This window comes from Oryctolagus cuniculus, chromosome 4 (genome assembly GCF_051225735.1).
Source record: "Oryctolagus cuniculus isolate XC-2025 breed Fujian yellow rabbit chromosome 4, ASM5122573v1, whole genome shotgun sequence".
Lineage (NCBI taxonomy): Eukaryota > Metazoa > Chordata > Mammalia > Lagomorpha > Leporidae > Oryctolagus > Oryctolagus cuniculus.
Window position 1 is genome coordinate 160,391,345 of NC_142870.1, and position 19,549 is coordinate 160,410,893.

The 19,549-nt window shown below is 45.1% G+C and overlaps 1 protein-coding gene across 1 annotated transcript in view; it reads left to right on the top strand.

Annotated features, from left to right (window-relative positions):
• The first annotated feature begins 7,926 nt into the window (after nt 1-7,926).
• Nucleotides 7,927-19,549, top strand: part of LOC149127195 (uncharacterized) — an 80,294-nt gene continuing 68,671 nt past the window's right edge. Inside the window, exons 1-2 of the mRNA XM_089331402.1 lie at nt 7,927-7,963; nt 10,533-11,480. Of these exons, the coding sequence (XP_089187528.1) occupies nt 7,927-7,963; nt 10,533-11,480 (985 nt within the window). The remainder of the gene's footprint in view (nt 7,964-10,532; nt 11,481-19,549) is intronic.

Here is a 19,549-nt window from a genome sequence, read left to right on the forward strand (position 1 = left end):
GCTAACTGCCCAGGTCTAGTTCACACACACACACACACACACACACACACTTTCACAATCTAGTTTCTTCACAAACATGTCATGCTGCCTTCCAGAATCAAGAAAATAGTAATCTTTCAACTTAAACTCTCTCTGTACCCACGTGGGAGACCTGGAAGAAGCTCCTGGCTTCGGTCTGGTCCAGCCCTTGTCTTTGTGGCCATTTGGGGAGTGAACCAACAGATGGAGGATCTCTCTCTCTCTCTCTCTCTCTCTCTCTCAACTCTGCCTTTCTCGCTAGCAGTGCAGAGTCTCAGGCCCCCTCCCAGACCTGATGGATCAGGATCTTCATCCTTAGATGATCCTCCAGTGGCTCCGTGCACACTGAAATTGGAGAAGTAGTGGCTTATCTAGATCTAGCCCCTCATTTTAGCTGGGGAAAGCCAGATCCAAGGAAATTAAATGACCCAATCAAGGTTACAAATCTAGCTAAATTGGGACGGATCTCCAGTTGAACGTGCTTTTTTCTACATCTGTTCAGGCTTGAACTTTATGCTATATAAGCAATGCTGCTGCTGCTGCTGCTGCTAGCTACAATTGCTGATTTTTCCTGTGTTCTGGAAAACAGAGTGATAATCACTGTACACTGACTATCTCGTTTACTGCTTCACCACATTATGTGAATTCTGTACTATTACTGTATCCACTTTTTTTCTTTCTGATAGAGAATCCGAATCCCAGAGAGGTCGAAGGACTTGGCTGCAAATCATGTAACTTTCAAGTGGAAACCAGGGATCAGAAATCATGGAGCCTATCTGAAATCAGTAACTACTGGCCTGCATGGGTAGCTTTAAACTTTTCTATGACTCTGAAGGCTCCTGTCTGTCAGTCTGTCTGTCCCAATATTCACCTGCCCATCCATCTCTCTCTCTTCCACTCTATTTTCATTTATTTATCTGGTTATCAGGAGAGTAAAGAGTGTATAAGCTGCAGTCATTGTGTTTGAAATCTCTGTTTTTTATTTATTTTTTTCATTTTATTTGAAAGGCAGAGAAACAAAGAGAGAGACAGACAGACAGACAGAGACAGAGAGAGAGAGAATCTTGAGATCTTCTATCATCTGTTTTACTCCCCACATGCCTGCCACAGCTAAGGCTAGGCCCAGGACTCCATCCAAGTCTCCCACATGGGTGGCAGGGACCCAAGTACTTGAGTCACCATTTGCTGACTCCCAAGATGTGCATTAGCAGGAAGTCAAATTAGAAGTGAAGGAACCAAAACTCAAACTAGACAGTCTGCTGCCCCTCTCTATTTTAATAATAGCAGTTCTTTCCTATGGCTGCTTGCAAGGGAAAGCAACAGGTCCTGTAACATCCAGCCCAGCCTCTCACCCTTATGGTTTAGTTGTTCATTCAGGTCTTCCTTCTTAACCCCTCTCCTGGTTTGACCATCACTTAGGACTTGGAGGTTGTGAAGTCCACCGTTTTGTAAGGACTGGAGGGCTGTTGGTCACCCTTCCAAGAAGCACTCAGAAGGCATAGGGAAAAAAAGTGTTTAGAAGCAGTTATGATAGAGCCATGCTTTAGGTAAATTAATTACTTGTGTGTGCTTTCTTGAAATGAAGCTTACAAGAGGTTATTTCCAGTAAAAACTTTGGCATTCCATTCAACTTCATAGATGAAATGCAACCCAACAGCAAATTGGAAAGAGTCTATGTTATATTCTGATATAATTACAAAACTTCTGGTTCTCTGTAGCACCTTTAAAAAAGTGTTTGAATGTTTCAGGTAAAATGATTTTCCTTAATAGCCCCTTACCATTATGCATACATATTTGATAAGCAAAAACAGTATAGGAAAAACCCTGATCTATGGAAATGCTTAAATTTAGAATATAGCTTTTAAAGTTAAATTTGGATTAATTTTTTAAGCATTAAGAAAATAGTAGTGCATTGGCACAAAAGTCAACTTCTAAGAGACTGACTGGTAAATATAAACAGCTGAACTGCATATACTTTTGCTGGGGTCATTACGGATCTAGACAGTAAACAGATACTTTGGGAATTGTTGCTATGTGAATCACAAATAATCTTACTGCATGATTCTGCAACATGTCCAAAGGAAAATACTCCATATCTGAAAGAAATCTCTCTCTCTCTCTCTCTCTCTCTCTCTCTCTCACACACACACATCATGTCTGATTCTATTAGACTCCAGCATCCTCAAGGTATAATCCTTGCCTTATTTGAGTTTTAATTTCTCTTATTATGGTAACATGTTTTCTTGCCTTAATAAATGTTTGCTCATCTGAATACTGTACCTTAACTACATATAGCTGGCATTTTTGTTGTGAACTTTATTTAATGGGAAATGGAAAAGATTTGTGGGTTTTGTGAGACTGTAATTTTCAATCTCCTGATTTTGTGATTTTGAAGGGCTGGCCATAATGCTATATGGTTCTCTGATTTTATTTTTTTGGTACAAAAAAAGCAAAATGAATGAATTGTGATTGAGCCTTGGAACCCAGTTGCTTGCATATGTAATAGGGATTCTAAATTACTGCATAAACACAGCTGCAGTTTTTCAGTCTGAAGGCCTTGAGAAGCACGCCGACTGGTGAGTGGGGGTATTTGGAACTCTAAATTTAAGTGCATTATTATGAGCTGCGATAGACAATCATCCCGCCTTATTTAAATCTCTGGGCAACTATAAAACTAGAGTTAGTCAAGTTTCTTATCTATGCCCAAAACTGAACAAGCAAGTTTAGCTCCTATCTTAGAAGTTGAGAAATTGTGCTTTATGCTATGTCATTGGCTGCTGCACTTAGGAAGTCAGCAGAAGGTTAATGGTTTAAGGACAATATACATTTAAATTATCTCATTGTAAAAGTTATTTCAGAAGTCATACAAATTGATATTGCAGTGCAAATAGCCCCATGCAGGAAAGCAGATCAGAAGATTTACTTCTCTGTATTTTTCTGTAAACACACACACACAAGCTAAAAGTTCTATGCCTGAATTTTAGCTTGCAAAGCAATGAGAAAACATATTTAAAAATATTTTTTCACACTATTTGCCTAATCACTCTTATTTAAGGAGAAACAATAGCTTGAATAGGCCTTGTTTACTAAATTCATTTTTCAGGAAATGTGTTTCATGATTAAAACAGTGCTCTTGTAAAATTTATATATTAAATGCCTTCATTTAGATATACTTAATAATATTTAAGAGCCTTTTTAACTTAAATTAACTAATCATTGATGGAAAACAGAATCCTATTTCATGCCTGCGGGGTTCTGAACTATTCAGTTTTAGTAAGTCAAATCAGGAAGGTTTTACATACTAAATGAAAAGACAAATATCGCCTTTTCCTGATACTAATTCACTAGTACTAATTTGGGATCAGAGTGAAAGGTATCATTTGGCCATTTTTTTTCTAAGGTAAGCTAGATGTAGAAGGGTCTATTGACAAAGGTCAAAACCGGGTGACCTGCATTATAAATTACCCACTTTGTGATGTGACCCAGGACATTACAAAACCAAGTCCAATTCTGTTGTGGGTAAACTTCCTCCATCTCCACTTCAGGAAATTCAACCTAAACATTACCGTTAACCCAAATAGTGTTGAACAATAAACACTATCACAACAAACAGGCAAATAAAACCAGAATAGGTAACCTACCCCTTCACCCCTAACTATCTCAAATCATAGAGATTTGGGGTGCTGATCATAAAGCTGAATATTTCCTGCTCATTCTACTCACCATTAAAAATGTTTGCCATTGGGAATTCTTTTAAAAAATTTTATCTCTTTGAAACAGTCAGGAAAGATCTTCCACCTGCTGGTTCAGTCCTCTAAGCTCCTCAAGAGCCTGGGTTAGAACAGGTGGAAGCCATGAGCTCCATCAAGGTCTCCCATGTCAGTGACAGGGACCCATGTACTTGAGCCATCACCTGCTGTCTCCCAGACACACATTAGCCGGAAGCTGGAATAGGAAACAGAGCCAGGACTGCAACTCAGGTTTGTTTTATTTATTTATTTATTTATTTATTTATTTATTTATTTATTTATTTGAAAGACAGAGTTGCAGAGAGAGAGAGGGAGAGTCAGAGAGAGAGAGAGAGAGATCTTCCTTACAATGCTTCACTCTTCAAATGGCTGAGGCTGGGCTGGACTAAAGCTAGGAGCCAGGAGCTTCTTCTGGGTCTCCCATGTGGGTGCAGGGGCCCAAGTACCTGGACCATCTTCTGATACTTTTCCAGGCCATTAGCAGAGAGTTGGATTGGAAGTAGAGCAGCGGGGACTAGAACCGGCACCCATAAGGGTGCCAGCATCACAGGCAGCAGCTTAACAAGCTACACCGCAATGCCAGCCCCAAGCCAAGTCTTTGATGTGAGATGCAGGTGTCCCAAGTGGCGGCTTAACCACTGTATCAAATGCCTGCCCCTTAACTATTTTTTTAGATTTATTTTATTTGAAAGGCAAAGTTACAGAGAGAGGGAGAGAGAGAAATTTCCATCCACTGGCTCACTCCCCAAAATCTCTTAACTATTATTAACTGACGAAGTGTTTTTAATGTTTTTTTTTTTAAGATTTACTTTTTATTTACTTGAGAGGCAGAATTATAGACAGAGAAAGGAAGAGAGGAAGAGAGAAAAAAGAGAGAGGTCTTCCATCTGCTGATTCACTCCCCAATGGCCCCAATGGCCAGAGCTGGGCAGATCCAAAGCCAGGAGCCAGGAGCTTCTTCAGGTCTCCCACACAGGTGCAGGGGACTAAGGACTTGGGTCTACTTTTATTGCTTTCCCAGGCTATTAACAGGGAGCTGGATAGGACGTAGAATGGCAGGAACTTAAACTGGTGCCCATATGGGATGCTGGCACTGCAGGCGGATGCTTAACCTACTATGCCACAGCGCCAGTCCCCTTTTATGTTTTCTTAACAGAAGTAGCATTTCTATCATTTTTCAAGACACATGACTAATTCAAACAGCCATAAAAGACTCACATTTCCCCACCACATTAATATTTGATTTTCCGCAAAACAAATGCATTAACTATATAAAGGGCCAGCAAAAGGATTACTTTCTAGTGATTCCAGTTAATCCAACATTAACAAAGCCAGTACACATAGTACTCTATGTCTTCATCAAAATGTATATTCATGGGTAACACATCAAATATCATCAAACATTTGAGAAAGAACACTTAGAAAGTCCACATTTTAGAATCATAATACTAGAGAGTGGGAAGGAAGTTTGCTCCTGGAGATCACCTGGCAGGAACCCTCTTGCTGACCAAGAAAATTGAAAATGCCAAGTGGAAAGCAGTGACCTCAAACTGTTGTAAACCTTCAAATATGCAACACCTGTGTCTAATTCCGGGTTTCTGGAAACTGGATTATCTCAGGATCATCACCCCTTCTTCTGCAGTGAATGCCTAGCAGTCCATCTGTGCAGAATGAAGGCTGGGAGGCCACGCTGCCTAGCGCCCCCTGCATCTTCTCTGGGTCAGAGGAATACGTTCTGGACAACAGACACGAACACTAGTGCTGTGTGGTTGCATCCGAGTAGTCCTCTTGGGCGCTGTCACTTACTTTCCACATTTTACTTCTTCTTGCTGGTTGGATCATTTGAACAAGGAGCAGAGAGAGAGAGAGAGAGAGAGAGAGAGAGAGAGCCATCTTGGGAGACCTTGGCAAGGGGGTTCACCCTGGAGAAGCAGCAAGGGGGAAGGATTCCAAATTTCTCAGGGGGAGTCCTGGATCCTTGATGTCTACACCTTTCAAAGAGAGAAGATAAAAAAAGAAAGAAAGAAAAGAAAAAAGGCTATTTCATTGAAGCAATGGCTCTTATTTTTTTTTCTATCAGTCCTAGTCAGATCCAAGCTAATTCCACTCTGCTGTGACATCTGAGTCCAGCACAGTGACTGACACATGGGGATTGTTCAATAGATGTCTGCAGCAACCCGAGGCACCCTGGCCCCTTCACCTTTCCCTATATTCAACCCAGCTCTGAGTCCTGTCAGTTTTATCCCTTGACATCTCTCAGATCTGTGTACTTGTCCTCACATCCCTCTGCCCATGGGAGCTGCAGCTCTTGCCCTGCCCTGCCAAGCCTCTGCATGATCTTGCCACATCATACCCTTTTCATTTGAAACTTGCTCTTTGCTCCTTATGGAAGAAATAGCTTCTAGGCCTCACTGCACGCCATTTCAACCTTGCTATCTGACTCTCCACCCTTGGCGAATTCACTTTGATGAACCCTTCAGGCTGCCCCTCAACACCTCGGAAAGAGTTCCCTCTCTTCAGAAAATCTCCCATTGTCTCCATACAGCACCACCTAGGTCTTGATTCCCGTGCTCAGCACAGTGTGTCTTTCCCGCTACATTCTGAGCCCTAAGAAGGCAATCACTGGGAGTGCTTCGCATTATGTCCCTAGTATCTAGCAGGCTGCCTGGCACACAGCAGTTGTCTAATAAATGCCTCCTGAATGAGTAAGTGGTATTGCAAAAGCCATGTTGAGGATTGGAAATCACTGGGATGGCAATGACTGAGTTTTAAAAGAAAAAGAGGAACGGAAAGAGACAATATGCTTCAATGCCACAAAATATATTTTATGTCTTCCTTACAGAATAGCCATTTACTCACTGGATTAATCAAACACTAAGCTACTCTTACTGTAGGACTGGAGGAGCTAATAGTTTGAAATCCACTGCTTCCCCATTGCTGTTCTGAGCCTGGGATTCATTAGATCAGCAGTCCTCCTAGTGATTCAAAGAACTCCTGGGGGTCACCAAGACCATTTCTGGGGTTCATGGGACCCTCTATTTTCCAATCTGGGTGAGGCCAGGTCTTCTTCAAATCCTTTTTTTTTTTTTTTGACAGGGAGAGTGGACAGTGAGAGAGAGAGACAGAGAGAAAGGTCTTCCTTTACCGTTGGTTCACCCTCCAATGGCCACTGCGGCCAGCGCACTGCAGTCGGCGCACTGCGCTGATCCGAAGGCAGGAGCCAGGTGCTTCTCCTGGTCTCCCATGTGGGTGCAGGACCCAAGTACTTGGGCCATCCTCCACTGCACTCCCGGGCCACAGCAGAGAGCTGGCCTGGAAGAGGGGCAACCGGGACAGAATCTGGCGCCCCGACCAGGACTAGAACCAGGGTGCCGGTGCCACAGGTGGAGGATTAACCTATTGAGCCGTGGCGCCGGCCCTTCACATCCTCAAACCGAACAACGTCCAGTAGCAGACTGAGTGCAGAAACAGCTATGGGCCCCAGCTGGTTCCAGCTGTCTTACCATTAAACTATACAGGAAAAAAATTTGCAAAAAAACTAAAACAATGTCATTCTTTTCACTAAATACTTTCTTATTTTGGAATGTATAGTTATATAAAAATGTGTTATTTTTATTATTTATTGTTATTTTAATGTATTTATTTTCATTGTTATTTGAAAGGCACTAAGAGAGGAACTAATGGAAAGAGATCTTCCATTGCCTGTTTTACTCTCCAAACGCTTGCAATGGCTAGGGTGGGGCCAGGTTGAAGTGACAGGTACAGAACTCAGGGTAAGTTTCCCACATGCGTGTCAGGGATACATGTATTTGAGCCAACATTTGCTGCCTCCCATGGTGTTCATTAGCAGGATGCTGGGTTGGAAGCACAGTAACCAGGACTCAAAATCAGGCACTCTGATACGGCACATGACTGACCGAAGAGGCAACTTGATCACTGCACCAAACGCCCCTCTAATCGTTGGTGCTTTTAAATGAATTACTAAAAATATCCTAAGTATTTCTCATATTCTATTCTAATGCTAGTGATGGACACAATCTTTGAGTTCTTCAGTAGGTTCTGAGAGTGTGGAAAGGTCCCAAGAACAAAACGTTTGTGAACTGCCGCATTGAAGGTCATTTCTCTCATTGAAGACTTGATTTTCTCTCAGAGTGCAAACATGTATGACAGCAGAAGAGAGAACCCAGACCTTGGAGGTCAGTAGATGTGGCCTAGAAAGCTGATGCTGTGGCTGGCGCCACAGCTCACTAGGCTAATCCTCTGCCTTGTGGCCCCGGCACACTGGGTTCTAGTCCTAGTCAGGGCGCCGGATTCTGTCCCGGTTGCCCCTCTTCCAGGCCAGCTCTCTGCTGTGGCCAGGGAGTGCAGTGGAGGATGGCCCAAGTGCTTGGGCCCTGCACCCCATGGGAGACCAGGATAAGTACCTGGCTCCTGCCTTCGGATCAGCACAGTGGGCCAGCTGTAGTGCGCCGGCTGCGGCAGCCATTGGAGGGTGAATCAACGGCAAAGGAAGACCTTTCTCTCTGTCTCTCTCTCTCACTGTCCACTCTGCCTGTCAAAAAAAAAAAAAAAATTTAAAGAAAAAAAAAAAAACTGCCAGGGCTGGTTCAGGCCAAACCAGGAGTCCAGAACTCCTTCTGGGTCCCCCACATGGGTGGCAGGGATTGAAGTACCTGAGCCGTTTGCTGTAGCCTCCCAAGATGTGTAATTCCAAGAAGCTGGATTGGAAGAAAAGGCAGAACTGAAACTCAGGCACTCTGATATGGGATGCGGGTGACTTAAGCACAGTACCAAACACTTGCCCCCAAACTTATCTTTCCCTTACTTTCTCCCACTTACTTTCTGAAATACCCCTAGATGTGTTTGGTATCACAAAATATTAAATTCTGTCACTAACTATACATTGGTATGAATTTGTTAAGCTTTTTTTCCCCCAAATATCTGTTAAAGGTGGGAGGTGAGTTGCTGTGGTATGTATTCAAAGTTTAACCACTAGCTCTCTGGACACAATGAAGTCTGCTTTTCAGCATTTTTTGATTGCCATGGTGTAAATAAACCCCCACCTTGGTCAATGTAAATGCCAGTTGGGAAGAGATGGGCTCAAATCAGCTGTTGTGGACAGGTATAAGCCAGTGTCAGCATTAACTGTTCTGGTGCCTGCCTGAGAACTAGGCAGAGGAGTTGTAGAGTGGGAGTCTGAGTCCTGAAAGCAAAATGTAAGCTCATTCAATAGTTTGCTTCAAGTATGGCCTTCAACAGAGTTCCAGCTTCCGTTTTGGGGGAACTGTGCCCTTGGGAGGACCCCTGGAGAGTGCTGCAAAGACTCATGTACCCAAACTCTCTGTCATAGGCTCTTACAGTACACAGTAGAGTGGTTAGGGAGATAGCTTGCCTGGAGAAGCTGGTTAAAATGAGGCATCAGTGACATCCGGGCCATCTTAGGTGTCAGCTGGGAGCAGTCATCCTATCCCGCCTCCTGAAAGCACTCTGCACACAAACTCTTCCAACGTGACTCTTGGTCACTGGCTCCACGTCTAGAAAACCTGACCGAGACCCTGCGTGTCTTCGTTAGGCAACTCTGCACTGGCATCTGACTTCCCTAATTATTAACCGTGTGACCGGGGGTGAGTTAGGCAATCTCCCCAGGCCTTTGTTTCTTTCTTCGTTAAGTGGGGTTAATGAAGCTAATGATGACACCCACCTTTAGGGTTTGCTCGGGAATGAAAGGAACAGGGTGCAAAAGTCGTCCACCCCACCCCCCACCCCCCACCCCCCGCACAGGGCCTGGAGGGCGGCGCCCAGGGCCTCCTTTCATCTTCCACTGACCTGCCCTTTGGCCTTGGGCACGCTCCTCTGTTTTCTTGTTTCCTTCGCCGGGGACTCCCCGTGCATTTAACACCCGGCTACCTCATCAATGACTGGAAGTCAGAAATATGTTTTCAAGTGGTGAGCTACTTGGCAAATCCAGAGCGCATAAAACATAATGAGCACTAATTATACAACCGAGAGTGGGAATATCATGAGAGAGGTGTGGCTCAGAGTTCACAGGCCAGGTGGGACCTCCGCTCCAGCCAGGGGCTTTCCCAGGGCTAGCCCACCCAAGCAGGAGTGCAGGGGACTTAAAAGAACTTGGAGGCTGCAACCTGGCTCTGCCCAAGTCTGGCAAGCGTAGTAGAGGTGGAGGCAAATAAGCGCAGGGGAGAAACCCAACAACTCCAGGTGCACGGCCGGTCCCGGTCCAGGGTTCCTTCTTTGAAGGCTGGACTCACCACCAGGCAGTAACTCGTCGAAGTGTTTGTGGATTGTCTCTCCTGCCAGCACTTAGCCTGCTCCATCCCGAGCATATAGTGGATCCTTAACAAATTGTTGGCCTTGCAGCCTTTGGAAATCTCATAGGTGGATGTTAAAGAGGCCAAGATTCGCTGCACTTCCGAAATCTCTCTGGCCCAGCCAAAATTCCGTTTCTAAGCATCTGTCTATGCCTGTCTGTCCACCAAAAGCCAGGTACTTACTAGAATGTGCACGCTATGAGAACCACAAAACCTAGAAGCCACTCAGCTTCTCATCAAAATAGGACAGATAAGCAAATTGTGGTTTATTCATAAAAAAAGAAACACTATATAGCAATGAGAACCCACTGTCGTCAACCACAGGCCAAACTATGGCTGAATCTCCCTCCCACGATGTGGAGTGAAAAGGAACCAGACATCAAACAGTACATCGTGATCGCACTTATATAAAGTGCAAAAACAATATTGGTGTTAGAAGTCAGGATAGGAGCTACAGGTGGCTGGGGGCGGGGGGGCTGGAAAGACCTGAGCGAGGCGTTGAAGACGCTGCTGGTCAAGTTCAGTTTCTTTTTACCTCAAAACCAACAAAAACGTGCCGAGCCCGACCAGCGAGGGCGCCCGGGCGCCGGGCCCGACTTGGGAGCCTCAGGGAGGCCAGCGCCCGAGCGCCCCGCGCGGTCCCGGGTCCGGAAGCCCCAACGCCGCCCCCAGCACGGCCGGACGTTCGCGGCGCCCGCGGCAGCCCGGGAGCAGGAGCAGGGTCCGCGGGGTCCGCGGGGTCCGCGGGGCCCGCGCGCGTCCCAGGCCCGGCACTGGCACGGGACTGCGCCGCCGCCGCCGCCACCCGAGGCTGGGGCTCCGGCCGCGGCGAGGGCGGGAGACGGCGCCTGTCCCGGAGTGACCCGGCGGCGGAGGCAGGGCGGCCCGCGGCGGCGGCGGCCGCGGGCCCGGGGGACGGAGAGGGGGCAGTGCGGGCCCCCGGAGCCCGGCGCCCGGCGCGGGCAGAGCGTGCGAGCAGCCCTGGGGCCCGGGGCGGGGTGTGGGGGGTCCCTGGAGAGCACGAACCAGGGGGACAAGGGAAGACGAGGAGGAAAGACAGCTTCCCTTCCTCCACCGCGTACTAAGGGAAGGAGGGAATGGGGGCCCCGCGAGCCCAGCTCCCGGGGCTGGAGAGGCCGGGGCGGCCCCTGCAGGCTCTGGGCCGGGGGCGGCGGGGAGCTGGGGGAGGGGCACGTCCTAGAGAAGCGCACGCGACCGCCACGCGTGAATGCGCCCGTCCCGGCTCGGGCGACTTGGTGTTTTCGCTGGCGGCCCCCGGCCCCGAGAACCCCGCGGAGCCCACCGTCAGCCGCGCGGGCTTGCCCGCCTCTGCGCCGCCCCGCGGTGGAGGCGGCCGCCGGGGCCCGCTGGGCTCTGCCCCCAGGTACCGTCCATCCCGCGTCCGCACTGCTGAGGTGGGGCTGAGGCCGGGCCAGGCGGGAGGCGGGTGTGCGGCCGCAGCGCAACTCCGGCTTCTTCCAGGAAAAGTCCTCACCCCCAACCCCAGGGTCAGAGGGCCCCTTCCCTGTCCCAGGAGACTCGGCCCTGCTCGGAACTGCAATTCTGAAGCCAGTCCCAAGCGGCCACGCAGTTTCTTCGTGGTCGCCGATTTCGAGTTTCCTGAAGTGATGTTGATTTTCATCTTGGGCAGCCAGTGATAACTTCTGAAAACACCGAAGACAGAAAAATGTGCTGGCGCTCCGACTCACTAGGCTAATCCTCCGCCTGTGGTGCCAGCACACTGGGTTCTAGTCCCAGTCGGGGCGCCGGATTCTGTCCCGGTTGCCCCTCTTCCAGGCCAGCTCTCTGCTGTGGCCCGGGAGTGCAGTGGAGGATGGCCCAAGTGCTTGGGCCCTGCACCCCATGGGAGACCAGGATAAGTACCTGGCTCCTGGCTTCGGATTGGCGCAGCCGGAGGTTAGGGTTAGGGTTAGGGTTAGGGTTAGGGTTAGGGCCGGCCGTAGCGGCCACTTAGGGGGTGAACCAACGGAAAAAGGAAGACACCCCCCCCCCCACTAACTCTGCCTGTCAAAAAAAAAAAAAAAAAAAGTGCAGGAGAAAGGACGAGGGGCTCAGGAGATCAGGAGAAGGGCTCCAGGAGGCTTCTCAGAGCCCCAAATCTCAGCTGGTTTGCAAAGACCAGTGCCCTGGGTGCATTGCTTGCCCTGGTGTGTGGGGGAGATTTTACGAATACATCTTTTCCGTTTTTACCCATATCCTTTTTTGGTGCTATTTTACTTGGTCGAAGAAACACCTGTATCATATACTCAGAATTTCCCCTTAATTATAAGTTTCAAAAAAGAAAAAAAGAAAAAAAGAGGAGGAGGAGGAGGCGGAGAGGGAGGGGGAAGAGAGAAGAGGAAAAGAGACCAAATGGAAAGTGCTGGAGACGTGCGTAGAAGCCATCAGAGCACTATGAAAAGAAGGGTACTGAAGTGACCCTTGGGTGAACTGGGACCTTGCTCTGCCTGTAATTTCTGTCAGGTGACCTGATTTTTCTGCCTTTGTTTCTTCAGCCAAATGAGTGTGTTATCATAGGTGACCCGGGATCTCAAAGTCAGTTTGGGAGGAGATTTTAAAAAACGGATCCCAGTCAGTTTCCATTGGCTGTAGGGCTCCATATCCACTCCCCTCCTGTTTTAACCTGAGCAGTAGATGTCTGAACCCCTGTTACCTCGCCCTAAATCCCTTTGATCCTCTTGCGATGTTCAAAGTGCACTGCCGATGTCTGCCAGGCTTTTAGATCAGCCTGTACGGCTTGCAAATGTAGTGAGGATTACGGAGGAATGGAGGCAAGTGTGGCTGCAGGGTTTCTTGGACCTAAGACTCTCACACTTCTCTTTCCATTTTCACTCTCATTACCACACAACTTTTAAAAGTTGGCCTGGGCACAGCAACACTTTCACACATCCCTAGCTAAGATCCATGCTAATCTTTCCCACGGGACGCAATTCAATTGAATTGACAGTCTAATAAAATACTGGCGAAGACGCAATCACAGTTTCCCGGTGGTGTGTAATTAAAATAGCACATGCAGTTGCTTACGCTTCTGATAATGGCTTCCTCCATATTGTTGCTTATGAAATTCCGGGCTCTGCATTCCTGGATGTTAATAGAACATTTTAAAGCTATTCTTTCTTTTCTTTTCTTTTTTTTTTTAACATAGCTCATTGCAGTCTTAGTTTGTCATCGTTAGGAATGCACTGAATAATTCTGTTTTCAGATTGGTTTCCTCTGGCAGCTCCATGCAAAACGGCCTTTTCATCCAACTTTTTGCTTTCTGGTGGTGGCTGAGTGAGGCCTCTCCACCACCTTCAAATCTTGGATATAGATTTGTAGCAGTTTGGGGGCTGCTTGAATTTCCCAAGTATGGCATTTGGAAAATCTTCATTTTTCTAGAAGACTAATGACAGGAAGATTTGCCTAGGGTAATGAAACTCAGATTTTACTATTGCTTTTGTTTCCAAACTGTTTTGTACTGACAAATCTGCCCTGCTTTAGCACTGTCCTTGCCAACCCTCTACAGAAATACTGTGTACTTTGCATCCATCTCACTTAAAGCTGTAGTTACAGCATGATTGATAACCTTTAGGTTATAAATTAACCTATAGATAAACTTAACTGAACAACTGTACCCTTGATAGTTTTTGTTTTATGGCCAAGAAACAAGGAATTTTATGAAGGAGATGGTGAGAAAGAGGCACGTTTCAGGAGAAGGTTGAGTAGTTTTGCCCCACCTGTATTATGAAGCCGTTTGAATTAGTTTTTTCATTCCCATAATGAAATACTTGAGATAGGCTGCTTCTGAAGTGAAGATGCTTATTTCTCGTAGAGTTTTGTTTTGGAGTTTAAGTCCACACAGCATGGCAGGCTTTGGCTCTGGTGAGGGGCCCATTGTGGATGATGGATAGTGGAACAAGTGCATGGGAAGGGTTATAGGAAGAGCCAGGAAGCAGAGGGAGAGAGAGGCTGCAGCCAAATTCAGGCTTTGATCACAATCCTTCTGAGGACATGCCTCCAATGACCTAAGCACCTCCTGCTAGGCCTTCTTAAAAGTTCCCCCACCTCCCAGTAGTGCCACCCTGGGGAGCAGCCCTTCAATGCATGGGCCTTTGGGGGGCATTTCAACATCCAAGTCATGGTGCCAGTTTTTAAATTGTGTTTGTGTGTATATATATGTATGTATTTGGCAGAGCATCTGAGTTGGGGTGGCAGGTGTGGGGGTGGAGAGAGAAATCTTCCATCTGGTGGTTCACTCTCTAAATGGCTACAACAGCCAGGGCTGGGCTAGGTCAAAGCCAGAAACTTCATCTTGTTCTCTTATGTGGGTAGCAGAAACCCAGGTACTTGGGCCATCTCCTGCTACTTTCCTAGGCATATTTGCAGGAAACTGGATTGGAAACACATAGGACTCAAACTGGTGCCCTGATATGGGACTACGAGTATTGTGAGCAGCAACTCAACTCACCGTGCCACAGCACTAACCTTCTACCATTTTTGGCAGTGTTCTTACCTAGATGTACACAGTCCTATAGCATAACTTTATGGATACTGTATATTTGTGACATTCATGATATCTGATTTGGCAATGAACCTGAGTTCTGGAACACCTTAGGTAGAGGGTAAAGGTTATGTTGGAGCTGGGAAAGCCCACATCTTTTATTGGGGATCAAGGTATTTAATCACTGTTGACTCACAGATGAACTCTAAACTACTTCTACCCTTTGGAGATAGATGCTGAATGCCCAGGCCTGTGAGGAGGGGCGGGACTGAAAAGGAAACATTCCTCTGCACAGGGGAAGCTGGTGTTTGTGTTTGGATGGAGTTGAAAGAGTGAAATAAGATAGTATTCACCCGCAAGTCCAGAACCAAACAGGAGCAAATCCAAGTTCAATGCCTTCAGAACCTTCTAGTTTAGTGCAACCCAGAATGTCTTAGAATTAGAAAACTATACTCCTTATTTTTGCATCCCTTTTCCTCTGGAATTTCAATAATGCATTGCCCCCTTTCCATGTGCCCAGTTTGGACCTTATTGACAACTACTTCTAGAAAAAAGGAGGGGCTCATGTATATCTTAGATTTGTGCAGCACGAACGCTATTGGAAAAAGCTCAGAAAGAAACCTACAGTGTGGAGATACACAGAGCAAGGCCCAGCAAGAAACTGAACATTTCTGCTTGGGTTCCTGAAGACACTGCTGACCTGCTGGATCAAGAGTATTGTAAATGGGATTCCTGGCTTCTTACCAGCTGCTTTAATTAAGTGAGATAGACTGATGTAACAAATACACTTCAAAAATAAATAGTGGCATGAAGAATAGCCCATGAATATTGTTCTTGGCTGGGGTACCCTGGTGACCATACTCATTCATGTAGTTTTCTGGGACACTGGCTGCTTCTGTCTATGGCTCCTTCATCTCCCAGGGGTGGGGTGTGAGTTTTTGCTTCTAGGTGGGGTAGAAAGGGCACCAACTTTTTAAGATCTTTAAGCTGGAAGTGACAGAAAGTTCTCTGGGCTAGACCTCAGGCAAATAACCCTTCTTCTCTGTGAGAAAGCTTGGTCTGTACAACTTGACTGGTCAGTAGGGACAGTAGGGAGGAAGAAGAAAAGGAGCTGCAGTGGACAGCTGGAGCCTGGGCCATACCATCCTGTGGTCCCAAGAGTTGTGGTCACAATGACTACTACTTATTAGTATTTATTATGTGCTAAGAGCTTCATAGACCCCCCTCCCCTGCCCCACACCACACACACACTTAATCCACTCAACAATCCTATGAGACAAAGAAACATTCCAATTTCAAAAATGATGATACTGAGGTTTGGAGAAATTAAAAAAAAAAGTGTGCAACGCTGAACAGCAAAGGGAGAGCCAGGATCCCCACTTAAAATGCTGAAGGGTCAGTGTTCTTAGTGCTGGGGAAGTGACATGGACAGGGAAGCAGAGGAGACAGCTTGCAAGTATCTTCCCCATTTTTTGCAAGGGATTTAAGACCTGCTGCACCTTCCCTCTGTGCTTACAGATGCTGGGAGGCGAGAGGCTAGTGGGAGAATTGAAGGAGGGAGGTGATTCAATCACCTTCACTCTGGTTGAAAATCTCCATTTTCAAAAGCTTTCTGTTTTCACAGTGCCGAGTCTGTGAGACACTGGCCCCATTTAGAGCCAGCAGAAGAACAGCAGGCAACTTCTGACAGACTGCTTGGTGATCCAAGGTACCAATTGTATTTAAATTTCAGTATCAGTAACGCTGGCTGGCTGGAACCACATGCAACAAAAGGAAGGAAGGGTATCAGCGTACATTTTCCCTCCTTTGACTGCCCTAGGGGCTAGACATGGAAAGTTTTCTATGATCAAGTTAATTTTTTGCAACTTGAAATTTTCCTCTTCTTCAAAATTAAGGCAGCCTAAGAGAGCCATATATTTGGGCCAATATAGCAGCAAATTTATGAAGTGAAAAAGTGGAGGTTTTCATGGTGTCATAAGCTCACCCACACTGTACATAAATTTATTACTTAGAATGCTCCAGATTTTAGTTTTATTATAGAGCAAACGTGCTATGAACAAATTAACTTTGGATTATAGAGTTTTTGAAATTAAATAGCAGCTCTTAGTGTTTAAGTATTGACTTTCTTATCTCGTGTGTGTGTGTGTGTGTGTGTGTGTGTTTTATAGCACTGTTATGTCTTGAAAACAAACAACAAACCAGGGTCTTAAAAGCTTCCACATTTGTACCTAGATATGGAAAGTCAGAAACCATTCATTTTTAATTAGGCCAATGTTTGGAACTGAGAATTTAGAAATTCCTTTAAACAAAGTATTTTAGATGATCATGTTTAATGCATAATGATACTTATGTATCCAGAAGATTTGAAATCAATTAATGAAGGCATAGAAGTGGGACTAAAGGTATTTTTTTAAAGGCAGTTTTCTAAACTTCCCCGCGGAGCTCTGTTTATCCTGACCTGGCAGAGCTGCTGTATTTCAATGCAGGGCTTCTTTTGCATACAGAAGTACAGACTTGCTGAGCTGAGCCAAATCTGTCTATCCAATTACTGGGTAAGAGAGCTGACTGTAGCTTTAGGCAAAACCTGTAATCTGTAAAACACATAGTATCTGTGGCAGCCTGATGAAAGGGAAGGACCAATAGTATATATACGAAGCTAGAGGGATACACAGGTGGAGTTCCCTCTACAAAGAGCACACTTCAACACTTACACCAAAAAGCAATGAAACTTACACAGCCTGGATCAAAATATCATTTGTGTGTCTATAGCAATTTTGGTATAGAATGGTTTACAAATGGACAAATTTTCAGCCTTGTGCTGTGGATCACTTAACTGAGGATTGGTTTAAATGCATTTATGACATTTAATAAACATTTGATGTAAAAGTCTTACTTGCAGCATCTCCTTTGGCTACTTTGTAACATATGGTAAAATTATGTTTTGCTAAAATGTATGTTATTGGTAAAGAAAAGAAACTCAAGGGTAGGGTTTGATTACCTGTGGTCATATGAAATTCAATAATGATTTTAGTTTAAAATATAATATTAATCTGTATTAAAACATAATGTCAAGTAAAAAAAACTGTGTGCAAAAGTTTACATTTTGAAATATAGCAGTTATATAAAATTCAAAGGCAGACAAAAATCTCAATCTGTCACGTTAGAGGTCAAGAGAAGGCATATCTTTAAGGAGGGAAGAAAGCAGAAATGTTTGAGGGTGGAGAACAAATGCAATTTTAGGGTGTGGATAATGTTCTATTTCCTGACCTAGGTCCTGGTTACTCTAGCAAGTTCATTTTATGATAGTTAAGTGAACTATAGGATTATGATTTGTACACTTTACAGTATTTGTATAATAAGTCAATTAAAAAGGTAAAGATGTTAATCTCTACAGTGTAACATTCATGTTTTCAGAAAGAAGGAATTAGTGAACAAGAGTATAGATTGGGTATTTTTGAGTCAGATATTAGCTTTGGAACCGCAGAAGAGCTAGTCAAAGACTTTTTTAAAAGGAAATTCAGATTACTTGACACATTAGTTTATAAAAATGATATCTTTTTCTATGGGAAAACAGAATTGATTCACTCTATATTGGATTGCAAAGGGAAAGTGAATTCTTTTTTCTCATGCATAGCAATACTGGCAAGAATAAAATCAGGGCAGGTTCTACTTGAGAAGATATTTTAATTCATGTTATCAGTATATCTTGTAAGAAATCCAAAACCTCTGTAAGCAAGGTTTTGCTGTGGCCAGCATTTCTAGTGGTAATGAAGTTTCATGGCCATTATCACAATCATCTGGTAATCAATACCTGGGATATCTACTTTAGTAGAAATAAAAACCCTGGTAAAATGTTTCCATTTATAGCTCTTTAAAAAAAAAATTGAAGTGGAGCCGATAATAGATAACTTAGTAAATGTATGCTTCCATGTTGAGCAGTTACACAATTTTTAATAAATGATGGTTTAATTTTGATTTAATTTTTGTTTTAATTTCTTTCATGTGAATTTAGCTTCATTTCATAACAGCAAGACAAATGACTCGAGGCTTTTCTTCATTCCGCCAGAGTTTGTTGAAGAAGGCTTTGTGTTTGCTAGGTCACTGGGGAACAATGGTGCAGGAGACATGGGCGATGTTCTACAGGAGCTTACAGTCTAACAGGAGTATTCAATCACTCATTCAATAATGATTTATAAAAACATTTACTGCGTGCCAACCTCTGTTCTAGGTTCTACAGAGCTGGAGAAAGAGACACATTGAAAAAAAATCCTTGTCTTCATGGGATCTACATTCTACCAAAGGGGACAATGAACGTTGTATTTGAAGAACTGGCTACACTTTTTTATAACTTGCGTGTTTCTGGCAAACAGAATGTGGCTGGGTCTTGCTTTCCTGTCTGTTCTGACAATCTCTGCTTTTTGATTGAACTATTTCTTTCAATTATGCTTTCCAGTGGTGCATGTTTCCTGCCAACCAAGACACTCTCTTGCACATGCATAATACCAGCATCAGAATCAGGGAATTTCTTTCTTTTTTCTTTTCTTTTTTTTTTTTTTGACAGGCAGAGTGGACAGTGAGAGAAACAGAGAGAAAGGACTTCCTTTGCCGTTGGTTCACCCTCCATTGGCCGCTGCAGCCTGCGCGCTGCGGCTGGCGCACCACACTGATCCGATGGCAAGAGCCAGGTGCTTCTCCTGGTCTCCATGGGGTGCAGGGCCCAAGCACTTGGGCCATCCTCCACTGCACTCCCTGGCCACAGCAGAGAGCTGCCCTGGAAGAGGGGCAACCGAGACAGAATCCAGAACCTGGTGTGCCGGCGCCACAAGGTGGAGGATTAGCCTACTAAGCCACGGCGCCGGCCCAGAATCAGGGAATTTCAACGCTAGTTTGTTACTGCCACCTGATCTCCAAGCTCAATCACATTTTGTAAATTGCCTCAATAACATCTGTTA